The 16,975-nt window shown below is 49.8% G+C and overlaps 6 protein-coding genes across 6 annotated transcripts; 2 read left to right on the top strand and 4 right to left on the bottom strand.

Annotated features, from left to right (window-relative positions):
- Positions 1-959: 959 nt before the first annotated feature.
- Positions 960-3,902, bottom strand: N7533_000518 (putative RSC complex subunit (RSC1); the record flags this gene model as incomplete). Its single annotated transcript, XM_057097168.1, has 5 exons — positions 960-1,979; positions 2,036-3,310; positions 3,405-3,473; positions 3,538-3,700; positions 3,763-3,902. 5 exons carry the CDS (start codon positions 3,900-3,902, stop codon positions 960-962), a joined length of 2,667 nt encoding a protein of 888 aa, XP_056965661.1.
- A 743-nt stretch (positions 3,903-4,645) lies between these two features.
- On the top strand, positions 4,646-5,644 carry N7533_000517 (ubiquitin-specific protease OTU1; the record flags this gene model as incomplete). Its single annotated transcript, XM_057097167.1, has 1 exon — positions 4,646-5,644. One exon carries the CDS (start codon positions 4,646-4,648, stop codon positions 5,642-5,644), a length of 999 nt encoding a protein of 332 aa, XP_056965660.1.
- A 233-nt stretch (positions 5,645-5,877) lies between these two features.
- N7533_000516 (serine/threonine protein kinase CDC7) lies at positions 5,878-7,561 on the bottom strand (the record flags this gene model as incomplete). Its single annotated transcript, XM_057097166.1, has 4 exons — positions 5,878-6,555; positions 6,630-6,690; positions 6,758-7,208; positions 7,285-7,561. 4 exons carry the CDS (start codon positions 7,559-7,561, stop codon positions 5,878-5,880), a joined length of 1,467 nt encoding a protein of 488 aa, XP_056965659.1.
- Positions 7,562-7,862: 301 nt separating this feature from the next.
- On the top strand, positions 7,863-11,752 carry N7533_000515 (condensin subunit YCS4; the record flags this gene model as incomplete). The annotated part of the gene is made up of 6 exons (XM_057097165.1): positions 7,863-8,682; positions 8,734-8,857; positions 8,910-9,051; positions 9,103-9,549; positions 9,590-11,512; positions 11,579-11,752. 6 exons carry the CDS (start codon positions 7,863-7,865, stop codon positions 11,750-11,752), a joined length of 3,630 nt encoding a protein of 1,209 aa, XP_056965658.1.
- A 628-nt stretch (positions 11,753-12,380) lies between these two features.
- On the bottom strand, positions 12,381-14,034 carry N7533_000514 (putative oxysterol binding protein (Orp8); the record flags this gene model as incomplete). Its single annotated transcript, XM_057097164.1, has 6 exons — positions 12,381-13,334; positions 13,409-13,468; positions 13,536-13,605; positions 13,668-13,707; positions 13,779-13,855; positions 13,958-14,034. The coding sequence occupies 6 exons, from the start codon at positions 14,032-14,034 to the stop codon at positions 12,381-12,383; spliced, it is 1,278 nt and encodes a 425-aa protein (XP_056965657.1).
- Positions 14,035-14,667: 633 nt separating this feature from the next.
- Positions 14,668-15,994, bottom strand: N7533_000513 (ubiquitin C-terminal hydrolase 37; the record flags this gene model as incomplete). The annotated part of the gene is made up of 5 exons (XM_057097163.1): positions 14,668-14,708; positions 14,796-15,281; positions 15,353-15,525; positions 15,605-15,786; positions 15,860-15,994. 5 exons carry the CDS (start codon positions 15,992-15,994, stop codon positions 14,668-14,670), a joined length of 1,017 nt encoding a protein of 338 aa, XP_056965656.1.
- Between the last annotated feature and the right edge of the window lie 981 nt (positions 15,995-16,975).

The following is a 16,975-nucleotide window of genomic DNA, read 5'->3' as shown; positions in this document are numbered from 1 at the left end:
GAGGACGGGACTCGCAGTTCGATCGACATATAAAGAAGAGAACAGAACTCACAGCAAATCTCACCAACATCATAGACTGACTACAGTGCGCTTTCCATCGGAATCTGTGTACCTTTTTTCTCTTTTCCGTCTAATTTTCTTTTACCTCACTTCACGACCTTTCTCGCTGCGGTTCATTCTAGATTCTGCTCGTTTTCTTTTTGAATCCCTCTTCATCTCCCTTTTTTCAATCCATCCGCTGAGATCGGTGGCCTTGTGTATTAATTTCTTTTTCTTCCCGCTTTATCTACTCTGCTCTACTTATGTGATCTTTGTGATCGGAGGAACGCTTTTTTTTTCCACCCTTCCCTTTCCAATTCCTGTGTATCGACGTATCTTTCCCATCTCATTTCCATTCCATTTTCAAGTGCTTTTTGGTCGTGGTCGACGAGTGCAATAACACTGTTTCAATTTTCAATTTCCGGCGTTCAATCTGCTCTGCTCCGCTCTGCTCTGTCACGCTCTGCTGTTCAAATCTATTTGCCTGAAGTTTCTTTCACGGATCTTGATCGCGTGTATAAATGGGAGATAATGCAAATATGCTTCGATGAATTCTACAGCTAGTTTTCAAGTTCCTTAAGAGTCCCTGCATAATAGTCACCCTACTACCTAGGTACTAGTCATGGAATCCGAGTACCCAGGTGGAAAAGAGATGAATGAAAACTTGATAAAAAAAATAACTTGAAGGGAGTCTATTAGATAGCCCTAATCATACATGTTCTTTCTCCCGGGATCCCCAACCTTACGCCCCCAACCCTTGGCTAGGTATCAAAAAATCAACTAGATCAAACAAAGGACGCCTCGAGCGGACAAGAAAATGTTGTGTGCGTCGTTGGCAAATCAATACAAAAGCAGATGAAAAAGGAAAAGAAAGAAAGGAAAAGAGACATTTGTATTCAAATATCAATCAAGCATCAAACCTATTCCCCGCGGCCTTGGCCTTGGTTTTGGTTTTGGTCTTGGTCTTGGCCCAGGTACATGGCATCACCCTTGAGATTCACAAATCCGGTATTAGCAGAGCGGGCCTGAATCTCGGCCGTATGGTAATGATTCTCCCGATCAACATTCATCCGACTATCGCGCGTTTCGATATCCGCCGCCCTAGCCGAATCAGCCTTCTCTTCGTAGAGAAGATTATAAAGCTGATCCGTTCCAGACGCAATCTCTCTCACCATGGCGGTAATTGCTTTCGGGGCCAGGGCCTCGATGCGAGATGCGAGGGCTGTTTCTTCGTCTGCGCGTTGCCGTTTTGCGGCTGATGAGAGCTGCTGCGCGGCTGCGTCGCGTTTGCGCTTGTGCTCGGCGACTTTCTTCTGGCGGTCTTCTTTTGAGGCGAGGTATTTGAGAGAGTGGGTTAGGTTGGGACGTGTGGGCTTTATCATGTCTAGCGGTGGGGTTGAAAAGAAGAGGACTTGGCCGTGGTCGTTGCAGTGGAATTGGGAGCGGATTGAGGGGGGGATGGCGGCGTTGGCGGCGTCGTTGAGGTGGTATACTTCGATTGGACGCGGGGCGTTGGGGTTGTATGCTGGTGCGCCGATGGAGCCGTGGCGCGGCGGGTATGCGTAGGGAGTGGGTTGCGCGACTGGGTATGGGTGCATTGCTGGTGAGGGTTGAGCGTGGACGTGAGCATGAGCATGAGTATGAGCGTATCCTGCAGTCGGGGTTTGTGGGACGAAGTTGCTGGGCCGGCGTGGATTGGGCCCTTGGTACATTTGTGGGTTCATTGGGCTCTGATACGCAACCGGGGGCACAGGGATTGCGGATGTTGGGGCCATGACTGGGGCTGAAGGAGAAGCTGCCTGGAGTTGAGGGGTCGCGATATTACCCATGCCAGTTCCTGGAAGAGGTTGGCCCATGGATTGTCGAGGTGTGGCTGAAACCATGGGAACTGGGGGAAGAGAAGGCGGTGGTGAAGGCGTGGGCTCTGGGGGAGGTGATTCCTAAGTTGGCGGGGTTAGGGACGAGTGAATTCTATGAGTGAAATGGGGACACTTACATTCTCGTCTCGAGGCCGACGGTGAACAGCGCCCACAACGGGCGGTGCATTGTCGGCTCCCCATGTTGGACGTGGGAGATCATCTGTTTCCTTCGCATCTTCCTTTAGAAGATGCTTGATTGGCGTTGGCACCTTTCTGATTTTCCGTGGCACATCGAAAAGGTCCATCTCGTAGTCCTTCTCGCGGACTTCGTCGGGTAAACAACTGGCCCAGGTTTTGATCTTGTTCAGCTTATGCTTTTCTTCATTATAGCGCGCCTCGCAGACATAGATCTCCTTGTCGGGGGCGAGGTCTCGAGGACGCCCACGGCTGTACCGCGTGAAGAACATCACAAAGCAACGGTCGACGATCTCATCAATTCTGTGATCACGGTACTGACCCGTCTTCACCACCTCGTTCGGATAGAAGTGCTTCTCAAAGTGATGCACTGTCTGCTCGGGGCGGTAATACCAGCAAGCGTTGATCCACTTCTCACCCTCTCCGTCTTGCCAAGTCCGATAGATCTGCGCAACAATGGGTTTAGACACATCATTTGTGTTTTGGATATGCACCCAATCACCAACTTTCCACAACTCGCCCCGATGCAAGATCCCATCGGGTAATGGGAATCGCCCGTCTTCCATGAGATATTCGCTATCAGGCTTCTTCTTTTCCTGTTCAGCCAATTTCCGCGATTCGTTCTGCAGATCCACGGCATCTTGGTAGATCTGACTATCGGATTGATTATACTCCTTCGCATTGTTGAACATGAGATCCAAGTCCCGCATGAAGTGGTCGACCGAGTTATACTTCTTGCGTTTCGATTTGCGCTTTATTATATCAATCGCGATCGGCTCCTTGGTTTCCACGTAGTAGTCCGGATAAGCAGCCTTGTCGGGCAATCTTTCAAAGTGAATGATTTTCAGATGGCCTCCTGCACTTTTGAACTTTCGAATCCCTTTGAGGATGGTTTTGATGCGGGTTTCCATGGGGGTGTCGACGCGCGGAGGTCGACCACGCTTCTTTCGAGGATCGGTCTCGTTCTTCTGGGAATCCTTCATCCCACGCTTAGCACCTGGTTTCGGGCCAGGCTTCTTTCTTCGTCGACCTTCATCGTCGGAATCGTCATCGTCATCTTCTTCACCCTCTCCTCCTTCCTCTTCCTCTTCGTCGTCATCATCATCGTCTGGCAAGGGATCCGCTTCGGGGATTTCTCCTAGGTCCGGAAGTAAGGCTTCCTCGTCAGTGATCACGCCTGTTGCAGCGATCTTCTTGAGTTCTGTAGAAAAGACATCCTGTCGAGCGTAGATGGTGTCAGTCACATCCAGGAGTAGGTGTGGAGTGGGTTTTTATCCATCGGCAGGTGTGGTGCTCCATTCTTCTACATACCTTGATGACGAGCGCATCTTCATAAGCTTGAGACTTGGGTCGATTGTAGGTCTGCGCGTTGTGGGGGATCTGGAAAGTTCGAAGTCTCGTTAGCTCTGGTTTCCAAGCGCCGCTCCACTAGTCAAATGCGTACCAAGGCACAGTCGCGAACAAAAGCCGAAAAGGTCTTGTACTCGCGCTTGTTAATCCTTTGCTTTAGAATACTGAGCGCCATGGGCTCCTTGATAATATCATAATAATCCGGGACGATGCGCTTGTTGACGCTGCGATGGAACAATCGCGACGGGTCGTGGTCACTATATCATAGCAAAATTAGCTCCTGAGCCCTCAATCTGTATCAAGGCATGCTTCTACTCACTCTGACTCTCTGAAATCGTAAATAGCCATGGTGACATCCATCATGGCCTTCCATTGCTCCTCCGTAACGGAGCTGTCATCCTCAATTGAGTTGACAGGCTCCTCCGGCTGGGGCGGCGATCGCTCTTTATCCGACTCCATTTTATATTCCCCGCGACCATGCGCGCTCAACAGAATAGGATAATATGCGATGAGAGGGGGAGGTTCGCTTTGCGAGTTGTAATTGTTGCGTGTGCAGGAGATCCTCTCTGGGTTGTTTTGCGCGCTTGCTGAGTCACCTGTATTGATACAGATCCAATACAGCTGTATTGTAAATAAACCGTCTTAATTTGTCGGCGAAAAAGACTACAGTGAATTTACTAACGTCGACAGAAGCTCCAGGGATACTCCCGCAATCCATTGCGAACAGTTTTGGGCCTTTTTTCTCTCATTCGTGCTCTTCTTCTTATCTATCTAGCATTTGCATGAAGTATAAGGGTAATTTCCAAACAGACCCGTGTGGGGGGGGCAAGGGGAGAAGGATAGCACATCCTTGCCGATCGCAGCTTCAGAACGTGTCGCATTCCTTGCAAGCCACCTGATCCAAACTTCAAATTCTCCAGTCAAAGCTGCAAACGACTGTTCAATCAACGAGCATGAGATCTTTTACAAGATAAGTGGGATTGTGTTGACCTCACATCTACCCCACACCGGGCCCTACCCTATTTAGTCGCCACACCTTAGCTCCCTCGACTTATCGTGGTGGGACCTGCTCCGACTGGAGCCACCCAGCTTCTTTCACAAAGAAACATAGCATACCAACTGCTACCGGTATTCAACTATCTCGGGACCGATACAATATTTTCTTCTTCACATACTTCACTTTCATCATATCCCTTATAAGCATGCGCTTCCGGGTTCGGGGCCCTTCGGGCCAATCTACCGTCACGTTGGACGACACGGCCACTATCAACGACCTGCGAGAACAAATTGCGGAGAAGACCGGCCTCACCTCCTTTGATGTCAAATACGGATATCCAGACCTGAAGCCTTTGAACATCGACAGCTTCCAACCTGAACAAAAAGTATCCGAGCTCGGAATCAACTTGAACGGGGAGCAGCTTATTGTTGCGCAGCGAGAGAGTGCGAGTGCCACCCCGCAGACCCAGAATGAGCCCAGCTCTTCTTCTTCCCAACAGATACGCGCGCCACCAGCAGCACCATCGCAAAAGGCAGAAAACTCCGCAGACGATCCTCCCGAAGTGGCCTCGCCCGATCATGCGGGCACATTCGTGCTCCGCGTTATGCCCGATGACAATTCCTGTCTCTTCCGCGCTGTAGGTGCGGCGGTCATGGGCGACATGGATACGATGGTCGAGTTGCGCTCGATTGTCGCGGGTGCCATCCAGTCCAATCCGTCTGAATACACGGCCGTTGTGTTGGGCAAAAGTCCCGACGAGTATTGCAAATGGATTCAGAATGAGGATTCGTGGGGCGGTGCGATCGAACTCAAGATTCTCAGCGAGTACTTTAATATTGAGATTTGCTCGATTGATGTGCAAACGCTGCATATGTTTCAGTTTAATGAGGGGGCTCCGACTCGGTGTGTTGTTGTTTACTCGGGAGTTCATTATGATGTTCTTGCTCTCTCACCGTCAGATCCGCCGTACACACATGCCGACCCGTTTACACAAATTGATACTAAGATCTTTGAGGCTGTTGACCCGGTCGTCTTGGAGAAGGCACAGGAGGTGTGTCGGATTTTACAGAGCAAGCATTACTACACAGATACCTCGGGGTTTTTGGTTCGCTGCAATACTTGTGGGGAAACATTCACAGGAGAGAAGGGGGCGGTACAGCATGCCACCGCAACTGGTCATTATGATTTTGGAGAATCCAGTTAGTATTCATTATATACCTAGGTATAACCTCATTGGATTATGAAGCATGCATTTATTTGGAGTACATGAGGTGGGCGAACTACCTACATTGGCCCTTGTTTTGTTGATAGAAACGTTGGAATACAGAAACAGATCATTCACCAGTGGTATTGATTATGATTGAACAGAAGTATTGGCTGAACAAAGATGTCGTGTAACGTCAGAACTGCATAACATATCGTACAAAATGTGGTATCTCATAGCATGGCGACCTCATCCGCCTCGTCTTCTCCAGCATCTTCTTCCTCGCCAGAATCTCCACTCTCGGGGTTACCGCCCCATTCCACATCGTGATGAATTGGGTTGACGAAGAACTCATGCTGTAATGCCTCCTCGGCACTCAGACGTTTGCTGGGATCTAGTTCCATCAATCCGGACAGAAGACGCGTGGCTTGCTGCTCACTTTCAGTCAAGTCTTCAACGCAGCTGGACCATTTCACCAGCTTTTCCCAGCTGTAGCCCTTTTCTCCGATGGTTGGAATGTTGGTCTCGAATATCTGGCCGTGCATCGCTGCGGCAGTCTTCATGCGCCGCGTTCCAAAGATACTTGACATCTCGATCATAGCGTCGATGTCATCAGCCGAATTGAAGAACGGGAATCGGCGACCCAGTAGGGTGAGAAGAATCACGCCCACCGACCACATGTCGATTTTCGTAGTCTGGGATGTACATTTGAATAGAACCTCGGGAGCACGGAATCCTCGGGTGCCTGCTCTATTTGCTCGTCTCGACGAACGCGAGTCGTTCTTTGGATATCCGTTGGAAAGACCTGAGGATGGTGGATTTTTCGAATAATAGCTGGAGAGAATTCTGCTGCGGCGAACGTAGGTTTGATGGGCACACAGGCACGTATATGTGTAATCAGATCCATGTCTCTAATTCAGTTTAGAATAATAGATTAGTAACACCTCTTTTTGTATTGTCTCTGCGTGGAAGGCAGTGAGCTTACCTCTGCAAGACCAAAGTCAACGAGTACGCCTTCTTTCAGCTCAGGATTGTAGAGGAAATTTCTGAAAAAAACCAGGGTCAGTATTAGGACTTGTCAACGCAATGCCTTGCATATTTCCTAGCACATACGTAGGTTTGATATCTCTATGTAGAATATCGTGTTCGTGAACGGATTGTAAAGCTGTCATAAGTGATCGGAGGTAATGGCGCATGTCTGCCACCATGAATGTTCGGTATTGGATGCGGAAGTCGGAGTGAGGGAAGTAAGGAAGGACTGCAACGACCTGGTCTTGGTACCGGAACGCAGTAATGAGAGGGCAGACTGATTTACAGCCTCGCAGATCGTGGAGAAGTTCAAGTTCGTTCTGGATCCGAATTGGACTGCTTGTGACGTAGATTTTCTTCAACGCGACATAACGAGGAATCTTGGGCCCTCCTGCTGAGGGCCCATCCATCCGACGTCTTTTGGCAGGAGGGTTGGGCCATGCCTCCTGTTGTTGTGCTTGCGCAAAAACATCCCATTCGTTTTGGTAGTGGTCGTAGAGCACGTCTTCGGCTTTGTATACGGTGGAGAAGGTTCCTGAGCAAAAACAAATCAAGCATTAGTATGTTTGTGTGCAATTCCAGATATTTATTTGTTTTCCTTTCAAGCATACCTTCTCCAATTCGATTAATTAATCGAAACCTTTCCGAGATGCCGGGAAAGGTATCCTCAAGCTTCGTCATATCTTCTCGTACTGACTCGTCCACTTCTTCTTCTTCCTCCTCCTCCTCCTCCTCATCCTCATCCTCCTCTTCCTCGTAGTCGGTTCCTTCCCGTGGAGCTTCGCGCTTGGCGTCTTCATTCTGGTATTTCGAGGGTGCGGGGGCTCTGAACGAACTGCTGCGCTGAAGCTCGAAAACCCCCGCGGGAGCAACACGAAAGGCCGACATCGTATTGGTGGAAGTAGGTTCGCGGTGAGAGAAAGTGACGGTGTTGAGTAAGTGCAGTGAAGATGTTTTGTCGAGGTTAGTGTATGCAGGTCACCAGTGCATAACATCAAATCGCCGCAAGGACATTCAAGTTGATTGTTTTTCTCCGCGCGTCGATTCTGCCAATGTTTTTGTCGGGCGGTGGCCTGCCTGTTCGGGCAAAAGCCAAACATCCCGCCGAGCAACACCGCCGCTTTGTTGACTTGTTGACTTCTTCCCCTCAATCCTCCCCTCCAATCGCCACACACTCGACACCGTCGCCATGGAGGACAGAATACAATTTGATATTAATGATTCGCTCAAGTATTACTTGAGCGATCCGACTTCCGTCCCCACCCTCGATGCCGACCCCGAGTTACTCGACTGCGAATCAGATCCCGATCAGCTTTCGACAGCGCTGATCGATAATGTCCTGAACCCGATCGTAGACGCTGTTGCAGAGAACCCTGAGAGCCTTACCAGGTCATCATTCTTTGACTCCTTGCAGTTCTTATTAAAGTGCGCCCCAAGACCCTCCCATCTACCCCGGGGAGCTTTGCCCTCACCTGGAACCGACTCTGATTATTCGAAACATCGCAGATACACAAGCTTCCTCCCGACAAAGTCCCTAAGTAAGGTCCTTGACCTGATCGTTTCCGGCCTATCGGTCGAAGCCGACATCATCGTTGGCGATCTCGAATCCGACGAACAAGATGCGATCCAGTCACACAAGCAACTCCTGGAAATGTACGGATTCCTTCTCCAGTGGGCTCTATCCGCTGTGGAGGTGAAAGCCGCAGAGAAACCCGCCGAGGCCGCACCTGCGCGACGTGGTGGCCCGAAATCGAAGAAATCGGCCAAAGATGGAGCTTGGGACTGGACACCGCAAATCCAAATATCGATGGAAACCATGTGCAAGGTGATGAAACTCAAGCTGGGCCGCATTTTCTTGACTACTTCGGACCGGGACACATTTATTAATCTTTTTACGCGAACAATCTATTTGGTTTTGGAGAGCGAGCAGCGGGTGAAGAGTATGGCTATTCGCATGCATGCCTTCAAGGTTCTATGCATTGCGGTCAAGCACCATGGACATGCTTTTGGTATGTGTTCTGATCCATGTGGATTAACCGGCACTAACATGACTTTTCTAGGTGCGCAAACATCGATTGTGCAGAGCTTAACATACTTTGAGCACTTGTCAGAGCCCATGGCCGAATTCCTTCACATCTTGGCCGAACAATATGACTACCCTCAACTTTCGGATGAAATCCTGAAGTAGGTGGCTTCCATTCCCGGAAACCCAGACAATTTGACTGACCCCATCTAGGGAACTTGGAAACAAAGAGTTCAATTCAAATGATACCCGTGGACCGAAATCGGTTTCTGCTTTCATCATTAAGCTCTCCGAACTTACCCCAAGACTAATCATCAAACAAATGACACTCTTGGCTAAACAGCTTGACAGCGAGGTAGGAATCCCGGTGTGTTGAGATACTCGACGCCTGCTGACAGTTGGATAGGCTTATACACTGCGCTGTGCTGTAATTGAGGTCTGTGGAAACCTAATTTCCGACTTGAGCCGTCAGGAAGAGCGAAGTGAGAATTATAAGACTCAGATCAACGCCTTTTTCGACGTACTGGAGGAGCGATTCCTGGACATCAACCCTTACTGCCGTTGCCGTGCCATCCAGGTCTTTATGCGAATTTGTGATTTGGAACAGAAGTTCCCCAAGCGACGACAAGCTGCCGCTGAACTTGCTGCGAGAAGTCTAGAAGACAAGAGCAGTAATGTTCGTCGTAACGCAATCAAGCTTTTGTCTAAGCTGGTTGCCACGCATCCGTTCAGTGTCATGCACGGCGGCCAACTCGCATACAAGGAATGGAATGACCGACTGGATGGGGTTGACAGCGAACTCAATGCTCTGCGACCTGCTGAGACTCCCGGATTCGACGCGGAAATGACCCAGGTCGATGACGAACTACTCGATGAAGCGACCCAGTTGCCAGATGATTCCCCTTCCAAAACCCCCCTCTAAAGCACCCCGAATGACCGAAGAAGAGAAGGCCACAGCTATGCAAAAGGCGGCAGAGCAAGCTGCAACATCTGAGCTTTTGACGCGTCTGCAGCTGACCCGAAAATACTATAATGAGGCTATTCGCTTCATTGAGGTGCTCCACACTGGATCCACGATTGTTTCTCAGCTACTCTCTTCTCGCAACAAGAGCGAGGTGATTGAAGCCATGGACTTCTTTGTAGTCCTTGATGCATACAAGGTTGAAACAGCTCGCACTGGTATTCGTCGCATGTTGCGCCTGATCTGGACCAAAGGCAACAGTGATGAAGGAAAGGGTGTTCAGTCCCATCTGATTGATTGCTACAAGGGTCTCTTTTTCGATGCCCCAGACTCGTTCAGCCAAAACGATGCTGCGAACTATATTGCACGCAATATGATTAGTTTGACCTTTGGCTCAACCCCTGCCGAGCTTACGTGTCTTGAGCAGCTGCTGAGCACTATGATGAAGGCCGGGCATGTATCAGAAGCTGTTATTGCTAAGTTATGGCAGGTTTATGGAATCCAAAAGAAGGAAATCTCAAAGACCCAGCGTCGCGGTTCTATCATCGTTCTGGGTATGTTGGCTCTCGCTGATCCCGAGGTGGTCATCAAAGAGATCGAAGCGATGTTGCGCATTGGACTTGGTGGATTGGGAAAATCCGATCTTGTTCTTGCCAAATATACTTGCATTGCCCTCCGGCGAATGGTTCCGGGACGACAGGCCAAATCCAAGGAGGCCGTCGCCATTCCCAAACTTACCAACGATCATTCTGTCTTGATCAAACTGGGTGCTATGCTGGAGATTGTTTCCGAGAGCAAGGAGTGGTATGGCGTTGCCGAGCAAGCGATCAGTGCCATTTACACTCTTTCTAAGCATCCCGATACCTTGTGCTCGGATATCCTTCGGAGAAAGACTCGGTTTGTGTTCCAGCCTCATCTCCAGCGGCCTTCGTCTTCACACACTTCTGCCAGTGTTGAAGAACAGCTCCCTGACTCTGCAACCACCGAGGAGCAACAACAACAGCAGCAGCCTTCGAAGTCAAAGCCGTCATCCGCCGCCCTCTCACAGCTCCTTTATGTCGTCGGTCACATTGCTATTAAGCAGATCGTGCACCTTGAGCTCTGTGAACTCGACTTCAAACGCCGTAAAGCCGAGCAAGAGAAGACCAAAGCCGTCGAGTCTGCCGGTAAAAAGGACGACGACACCGATGCCGATGAACTTGACCTCATTGGAGGCACCACCGAGGATGACTTTACCGACGCCATGGCTCATATTCGTGAGCGTGAACTTCTATACGGAGAGAACTCACTACTCTCCAAATTCGGACCCCTCGTCGCAGAAATCTGTGCCAATAACAACGCCTATCCAGACCGCGACCTCCAAGCCTCTGCGACGCTGTGTCTGGCCAAGCTCATGTGTGTCTCTGCCGAGTACTGTGAAAAGAACCTCCCACTTCTGATCACAATCATGGAACGGTCCGAGGATCCGATTGTCCGCAGCAACGCCGTCATCGCCCTGGGCGATATGGCTGTCTCTTTCAACCACCTCATCGACGAAAACACAGACTTCTTGTATCGCCGACTCAATGATGACGATGCTTCTGTGAAGCGCACCTGTCTGATGACGCTGACATTTCTCATCTTGGCCGGTCAGGTCAAGGTCAAGGGTCAACTTGGTGAAATGGCGAAGTGTCTCGAGGACGGCGATAAGAAGATCGCTGATCTTGCGCGCATGTTCTTCACCGAGCTGGCTACCAAGGATAACGCCGTGTACAACCACTTCGTCGACATGTTCAGTCTACTAAGTGCTGAGAAAAACCTGGAGGAGGCCTCTCTGCGCCGCATCGTCAAGTTCCTGATTGGTTTCGTTGAAAAGGTTCGTTATGCTGTTTTTCTTTTTTCCCCTGATATATAACGTACTTAGGCTCACGCTATCTTATAGGAAAAACACGCTCGCCAATTGGCTGATAAGTTGGCTGCGAGACTTCCTCGTTGCGAGACCGAGCGCCAGTGGAACGATGTTGCGTATGCCTTGTCCTTGCTTCCGCATAAGAATGAGGAAATTGCGAAGACTGTTACGGCAGGTTTTACGAAGGTTGTTAGCGCGGCTGCCTAGTTTTTGAACTGGTAGCCCTGTATTGATGTTTTTATGTTCCTGATGACTGTGGTTACTTTTGTTGGGTTGGGCTTTGGGTTGGGCTTTGGGTTGGTGAAGGTGTTCAGGTCGTTGGGGTGGGTGGTTTGGGTTTTTTCAGTCGTGGATGGATTCATTATCGTGTTGCATTTTCTTTACATTATACTACTACTTCATTATTTTACCCATCATGTACAGTTTTGGTTTTGATTTTCGAGCTTGAAAAAAAGAGTGGTCAAGACAACTCTCTATCCATTCTGATTGTGCAAAAGCAGCGTAGTTGCATGCTGCTTTTTCTCAAAGATCTCCTTATCTCGCCAGCAACTATCCACAAAAATGAACCTGGGGGCTAAGATAAGAGGCCCCAGGGTGAAATCTAAATATGTTAAATCGAAGGAAGAAAGCTTCCTGGAGGCCAGGCCACCGGGGGGAGATATTCCACGGAAAACCCCCCCCAAAGATAAGACGCCGTTGAAAAACTTTGGTCGCATTCCAGATACGGCCACGGATTCAACCCAAAAGAGGAATTCAAGACAACAATTAGGGTAAGACCTTGGCCTTGACCTTTGAACTTGATCTTTGACCTTATTGCCTATGTGCATAGGGCTGGCTATGCGCCCTGCACGGCACTTTCGTCTAGCGCATAGTTGCCGGCCCGGATTCCCTCTAAGACTTTCTGTCCGTCCTGCGTCAATTCAGGTTTACCGAGCGGAGTCACTGCGCCGGTGAAAAAGCGCGGCTTCCATTCGACATCTTGTTCCTTGCGCTCGGCAGCGCGCGTGCGCTGACGCTCCTCAATATCCTGCTTCAGCCGGGTCGCCTCGGTGAACTGCTTGCCGACAATGGCGTCCGTGACCTCGGACCAGAACTTCAGCGACTCGTTGGACAACTGTTGGTCCGAGGGGGGAATTACTTTCTCGGCGGGGAAGAGCGGCGAGATGTCGATTAAGAGGATGGGCTCTTTGGATCCGGTCGGGGTGTAGTAGATCTTGCCGTGCCAGGACCCGCTGATTCGGGCAAGAACGTCGCTTTCCTTCACGTCTTTCGTCTTGGTGATGTTATCGTTGTCAGGGTCATAGCGGAAGATCACGCCCTCGAGTCGGTTTTGCGTCCGCCCTATCCAGCCTTCTTCCATGTACTGCAGGATCGCCTTCATGCGGGTTTTAGGGCACGTCATGTAGCATGTGTCGGTTACTGTGACGGCGAGTGCGCCGCGGAGGAGCCCGCCCAGATGTGCGTGTGGGTGGGTCAATTGGTATTCTTCGTTATCTCGCTTTTCGATGTTGACGAATATGCCCAGGTTGTGCTGGCCGGGGCTGACGCGGATGCTTGTGCCGGTGAACTTTGCGGAGAGTTGGTCGAAGCCGCGGGCTGTGACGCCACGTTCGGCGCAGTCGATGTAGAAGGCTGAGACCGGAGGGTGGTGGGATGTCTGTTCGGTCAGGTAGGAGATCTTGACTTTTTCCTTGTCGTCTTTGGCGGAGCTGTTGCTGTTGGCGCTGCTAGCTTCGACGCCAGGGAGATTTGCCTCCTCCGGGACGAAGTCCGGGACCTCCCAGCTGCACTGTTAATTCGAGATAGGTTTGATTAGCGCCCGCTTTTTCGGTCTTCGCTGCGCTCCTCGGGATTTTGACTTACGCGGAAAAATTCGCCGAGTGTCGAGTTATATGGCTTGCATGGTTTTCCCTTAATGTATTTCTGTTTCAAACATTCAGCGATGTGTTCCGCGGGGTAAACCAGTAAGGCAGTGTGTGATGTAATGTACCAGATCCTTTGTAAACCAAAAGCGCAACACTTCGAGCATTCGTCCTAGCTCATCGTCGGATTTGCCAATGCTGTAGCTCTCGGGTCAGCACATATGAGTCGACAGCGCATGAATGGGCCTCGTGGTCCTGACCTCGCAAAGGTCTCCGGTCGATCCAAGTAATTCCAGTATTCTGCGAAGCTTGTCAGCCTTTTCCGCCCACAGTAACTCCCAGTCGTCACACTTGGATTGTGTCAGACCTACCTAGATTAGGTCGGGGCTCGAGGAGTTGTGCCGGCAACGAGAAACGAACTGAGGCGATATCTGTCACACCCACGAATCTATTTTACCGTTGTATCATCAGCCACTGCATCAGCGAGAGGACGGGGGGCAACTGCTGCTTTTTCCCCCGGAGTAGGACGACAGAATGAGGCTGGTCATACTTGCGCAGGATAGACAAGAATGTCTTCAGCTTGGAAGAATCGTCAGGGGTCTTTTCGACCACGGGGGCGGACGACATGATCTCGGTGTCCAGGTGGCGGGAGATTTAGCTTGGAAATTGGGGGGGGGGGATATTGTAGGTGGATTCGGTATTTCCGAGACGGAATAGCTTTGTGCACCGGGCAGAAAGTAAAGGAAAGAGAGGACTCGCGGGCAGATGGCCCTTGCAAATAGAAAAAGCGCGCTCGAATCACCCAGTGAATTATAGCAGCAAAGTAAAGCAGCAACAAAGAGGAGAGAGAGTTGGGGAAATCCGAGCGGAGGCGGTGACGTGCTGTTTTTTTGCCCGGGGGGGGGATTTTACTAGTTTAACTAAGTAATATGAAACAAGGTAGGAAAGGGGAAAATGGAATTTGGTGAAATTCAGTTGAATTTAGGCGGGGTCCAGTACGGAAAGGTCTTAGGCCCGACTCTTTGGATCTGGTGGACTGGGATGACGCCGTGGCGACGGGGAGAAGTGGGTGGACATGAAGTGGAGATAAACCAGTATTGGTATTAGTATTAATATTAGTATGTATTAGTATTACTTAGTGGTAATCAAGTATGTAGAGTAATGCCTTGTCGTTATACTGTAGGTCACTGGCGCATGACTAGATACACTAACATTCCACTCTCCAAGCACGAGGAGAGTTCGAAGCACGCGGCATCAAGGTCACTCGTTATACTTCAATGCTTGGCCAATCGCGACCGCCTCTGCGCCCACGAACTTCACCAACTGGCATGGTCATGATAATAACTCTGCTAGTTCCTGCTTCCGTGCCAAGCAGCGTAACCACGTACGTATTGCTGGTCCATAGTCATATCGTCGTCCGGTCGCATGGTCGTCATCTGCATCTTGCGCCTGCTGCTCTTCGCGAACCCGACCGCGTAACCCGGGTTGCGCCTTGCGAAGTTTGTCCTGCTTTTCTAGAAGACAAGACAGGGATTGTTCTTCCGATAATCCCTCTGGAATGACAGCTTCGTCGATCATAAATCGTGTGAGTCCATAGAATGGGTCCGGGCCGAGCAGTGTTTCCTGCAGTGCTTCAAGCGGCTGGGACGACACTGGGCTCGAATCGGCATCGGTTGCGCCATAGGCCATAAGGCGCTTATTGATGACTTCGAGACTTCGAATATTGACTGCTAACTCTTGGGTAAGGTCTGGTAGGGGATCTCGAACTAATCCCAAGATCGAAAATTCAATCTGTTCCTCCTCGTACGCAGCCATTCGATCGAGGATGTTGGGTCTTGCGAGCTCAAGCCAATCCTCCTGCTCGGAACACTCGCCTGTGTATATGCATTAGCAAGGGGCCATTTCTCCTATCTCAAAATGACGGAGAAAGAAAAGAAAAACTAACCGATGGCCTGGGGCTGTCGTTCCAATCCATCTAACTTCCAGACCTGGCCCATGGCCGGCATGAATGCGATAAAATGGAACGTGGCGTCCTCATCGCCGGACATTTGCTTTTGGGAACGCTTTGAGGTCGCTTCTTCTTTCAATGATAGATCAGAGTTCAGAATGTCCATCTTCCTAGGATGCGTACGGTCAATTGGGATTAGCCATGAAAACTTCTATGTGTTGGGTGGTGTGAAAATGATTATTAGCGTACCGCGCGAATGAATTATGTACTCTCTTGACAAACTCGAAGTTGTTAATTGCATCGCCCCGGAGTGCCGGGGTAAATGGCATGGTGAAATCCTTGAACTGTTGCAGGTTCTCTCCAAGGTCAACGTCGGATATGTTGTTGACGATATTCAGGAGGGCTACACTGGCACATGCGTTGCTCGCCGTCTGGCATTAGATTGGAAATGGTCAGTCAATATCCCCAAAGGAAAAGAGTCATGTTCTTTCTTTCTTCACTAACCTGATTGGCGAACCAAAGTCCATCCGGACATGACGCCTCTTGCTTCTCGGCATCATCCTCCCGCCAGCGGAAGAGAAAGATTAAGCCGTAGATAGGTTGGCTGAGTCCCCCGGGGCTTCTAGTCAGTTCTGCCATGCTTTGACGTATTATTGGAGCGGAATGGGTATAGGGAGTTTCAGTTCTCACTTTAAAAAAGCCATCAACTCCTCGTCAAGAGATACCACTTCTTGAACTTTGACGCCTTTGACGCCGAACTCTCGAAGCATCACATTGAAAAGTGCCTGGAAAGGAGATTAGTTGATTGGAGCTAGGCAGTACTTGAGACCAAAACAGTCTCACCGGTTCCGACTCAATCTCGCAAAAGCCGTTCCAACTGTGTTTCTCGAGATTTGTCGCAGGCTGGCAGATATTATCACTTGAGCAGTCGGTCGAGTTCGACCGACGCTGTCGTTTAGAAGGTGGACCCATGGTAAGAACGATTCAGGTTATTTTCATGAAAGGAAATTGCCGTGATAGAAGTGAAAGTGAAGCTTCAAGCAGACAGGTTGTAAGCTTGGGATAAAAAGAAGCAGAGAGAATGGGATGCGATAGAAAGAGTTAAAATTGGGTATGTATGTTCATGTAGGACTAGATACAATCGTTGCGAAGGCTACGCCTTAACGGTTGACCGCCTTTCATTCTGCCTAATATGGACCTCAAGCAGAAGTAAAAGCTGTATTTTTATAAGTTGGGTGCGGGCTTTTTCAGGTATGTACCGAGGTGTTATGAAACGAGAAGATATTGCAGGCTCACTAGTATCGCCAGTGAATATAGTCATTCCATGTACCGGTCCTCGATGCTCCCTAACATCCTATTGATATTGGCAACCTTGGGAAGTTTATTGCCGGTTGTATATACTCCGTGGTGCTAGTGGAGATATGAGCTTACACCGCTTTAAGCTCCTCCAGAGCTATCAGAATTCTCCATTGGCTCGAATACAGTAGCTACCATATTATATGGCAGTAAATACTAGTGTCAGACTATTTGCAATTCAAAACAACTCCGCAGTCTTTCTCAATATCAAAACTGACCTTTTCTTTGCCCAAAGACCCCTGGTTTATAGTGGCATGTCGGCGG

The sequence above is a fragment of the Penicillium manginii genome (assembly GCF_028828005.1).
Source record: "Penicillium manginii strain IBT 31320 chromosome Unknown utg000001l:1.0-3466041.0:1.0-3467806.0, whole genome shotgun sequence".
NCBI classification, from domain to species: domain Eukaryota; kingdom Fungi; phylum Ascomycota; class Eurotiomycetes; order Eurotiales; family Aspergillaceae; genus Penicillium; species Penicillium manginii.
Note: the sequence above shows the minus strand (reverse complement) of the source record. Positions and strands in the feature narration are given on the sequence as shown.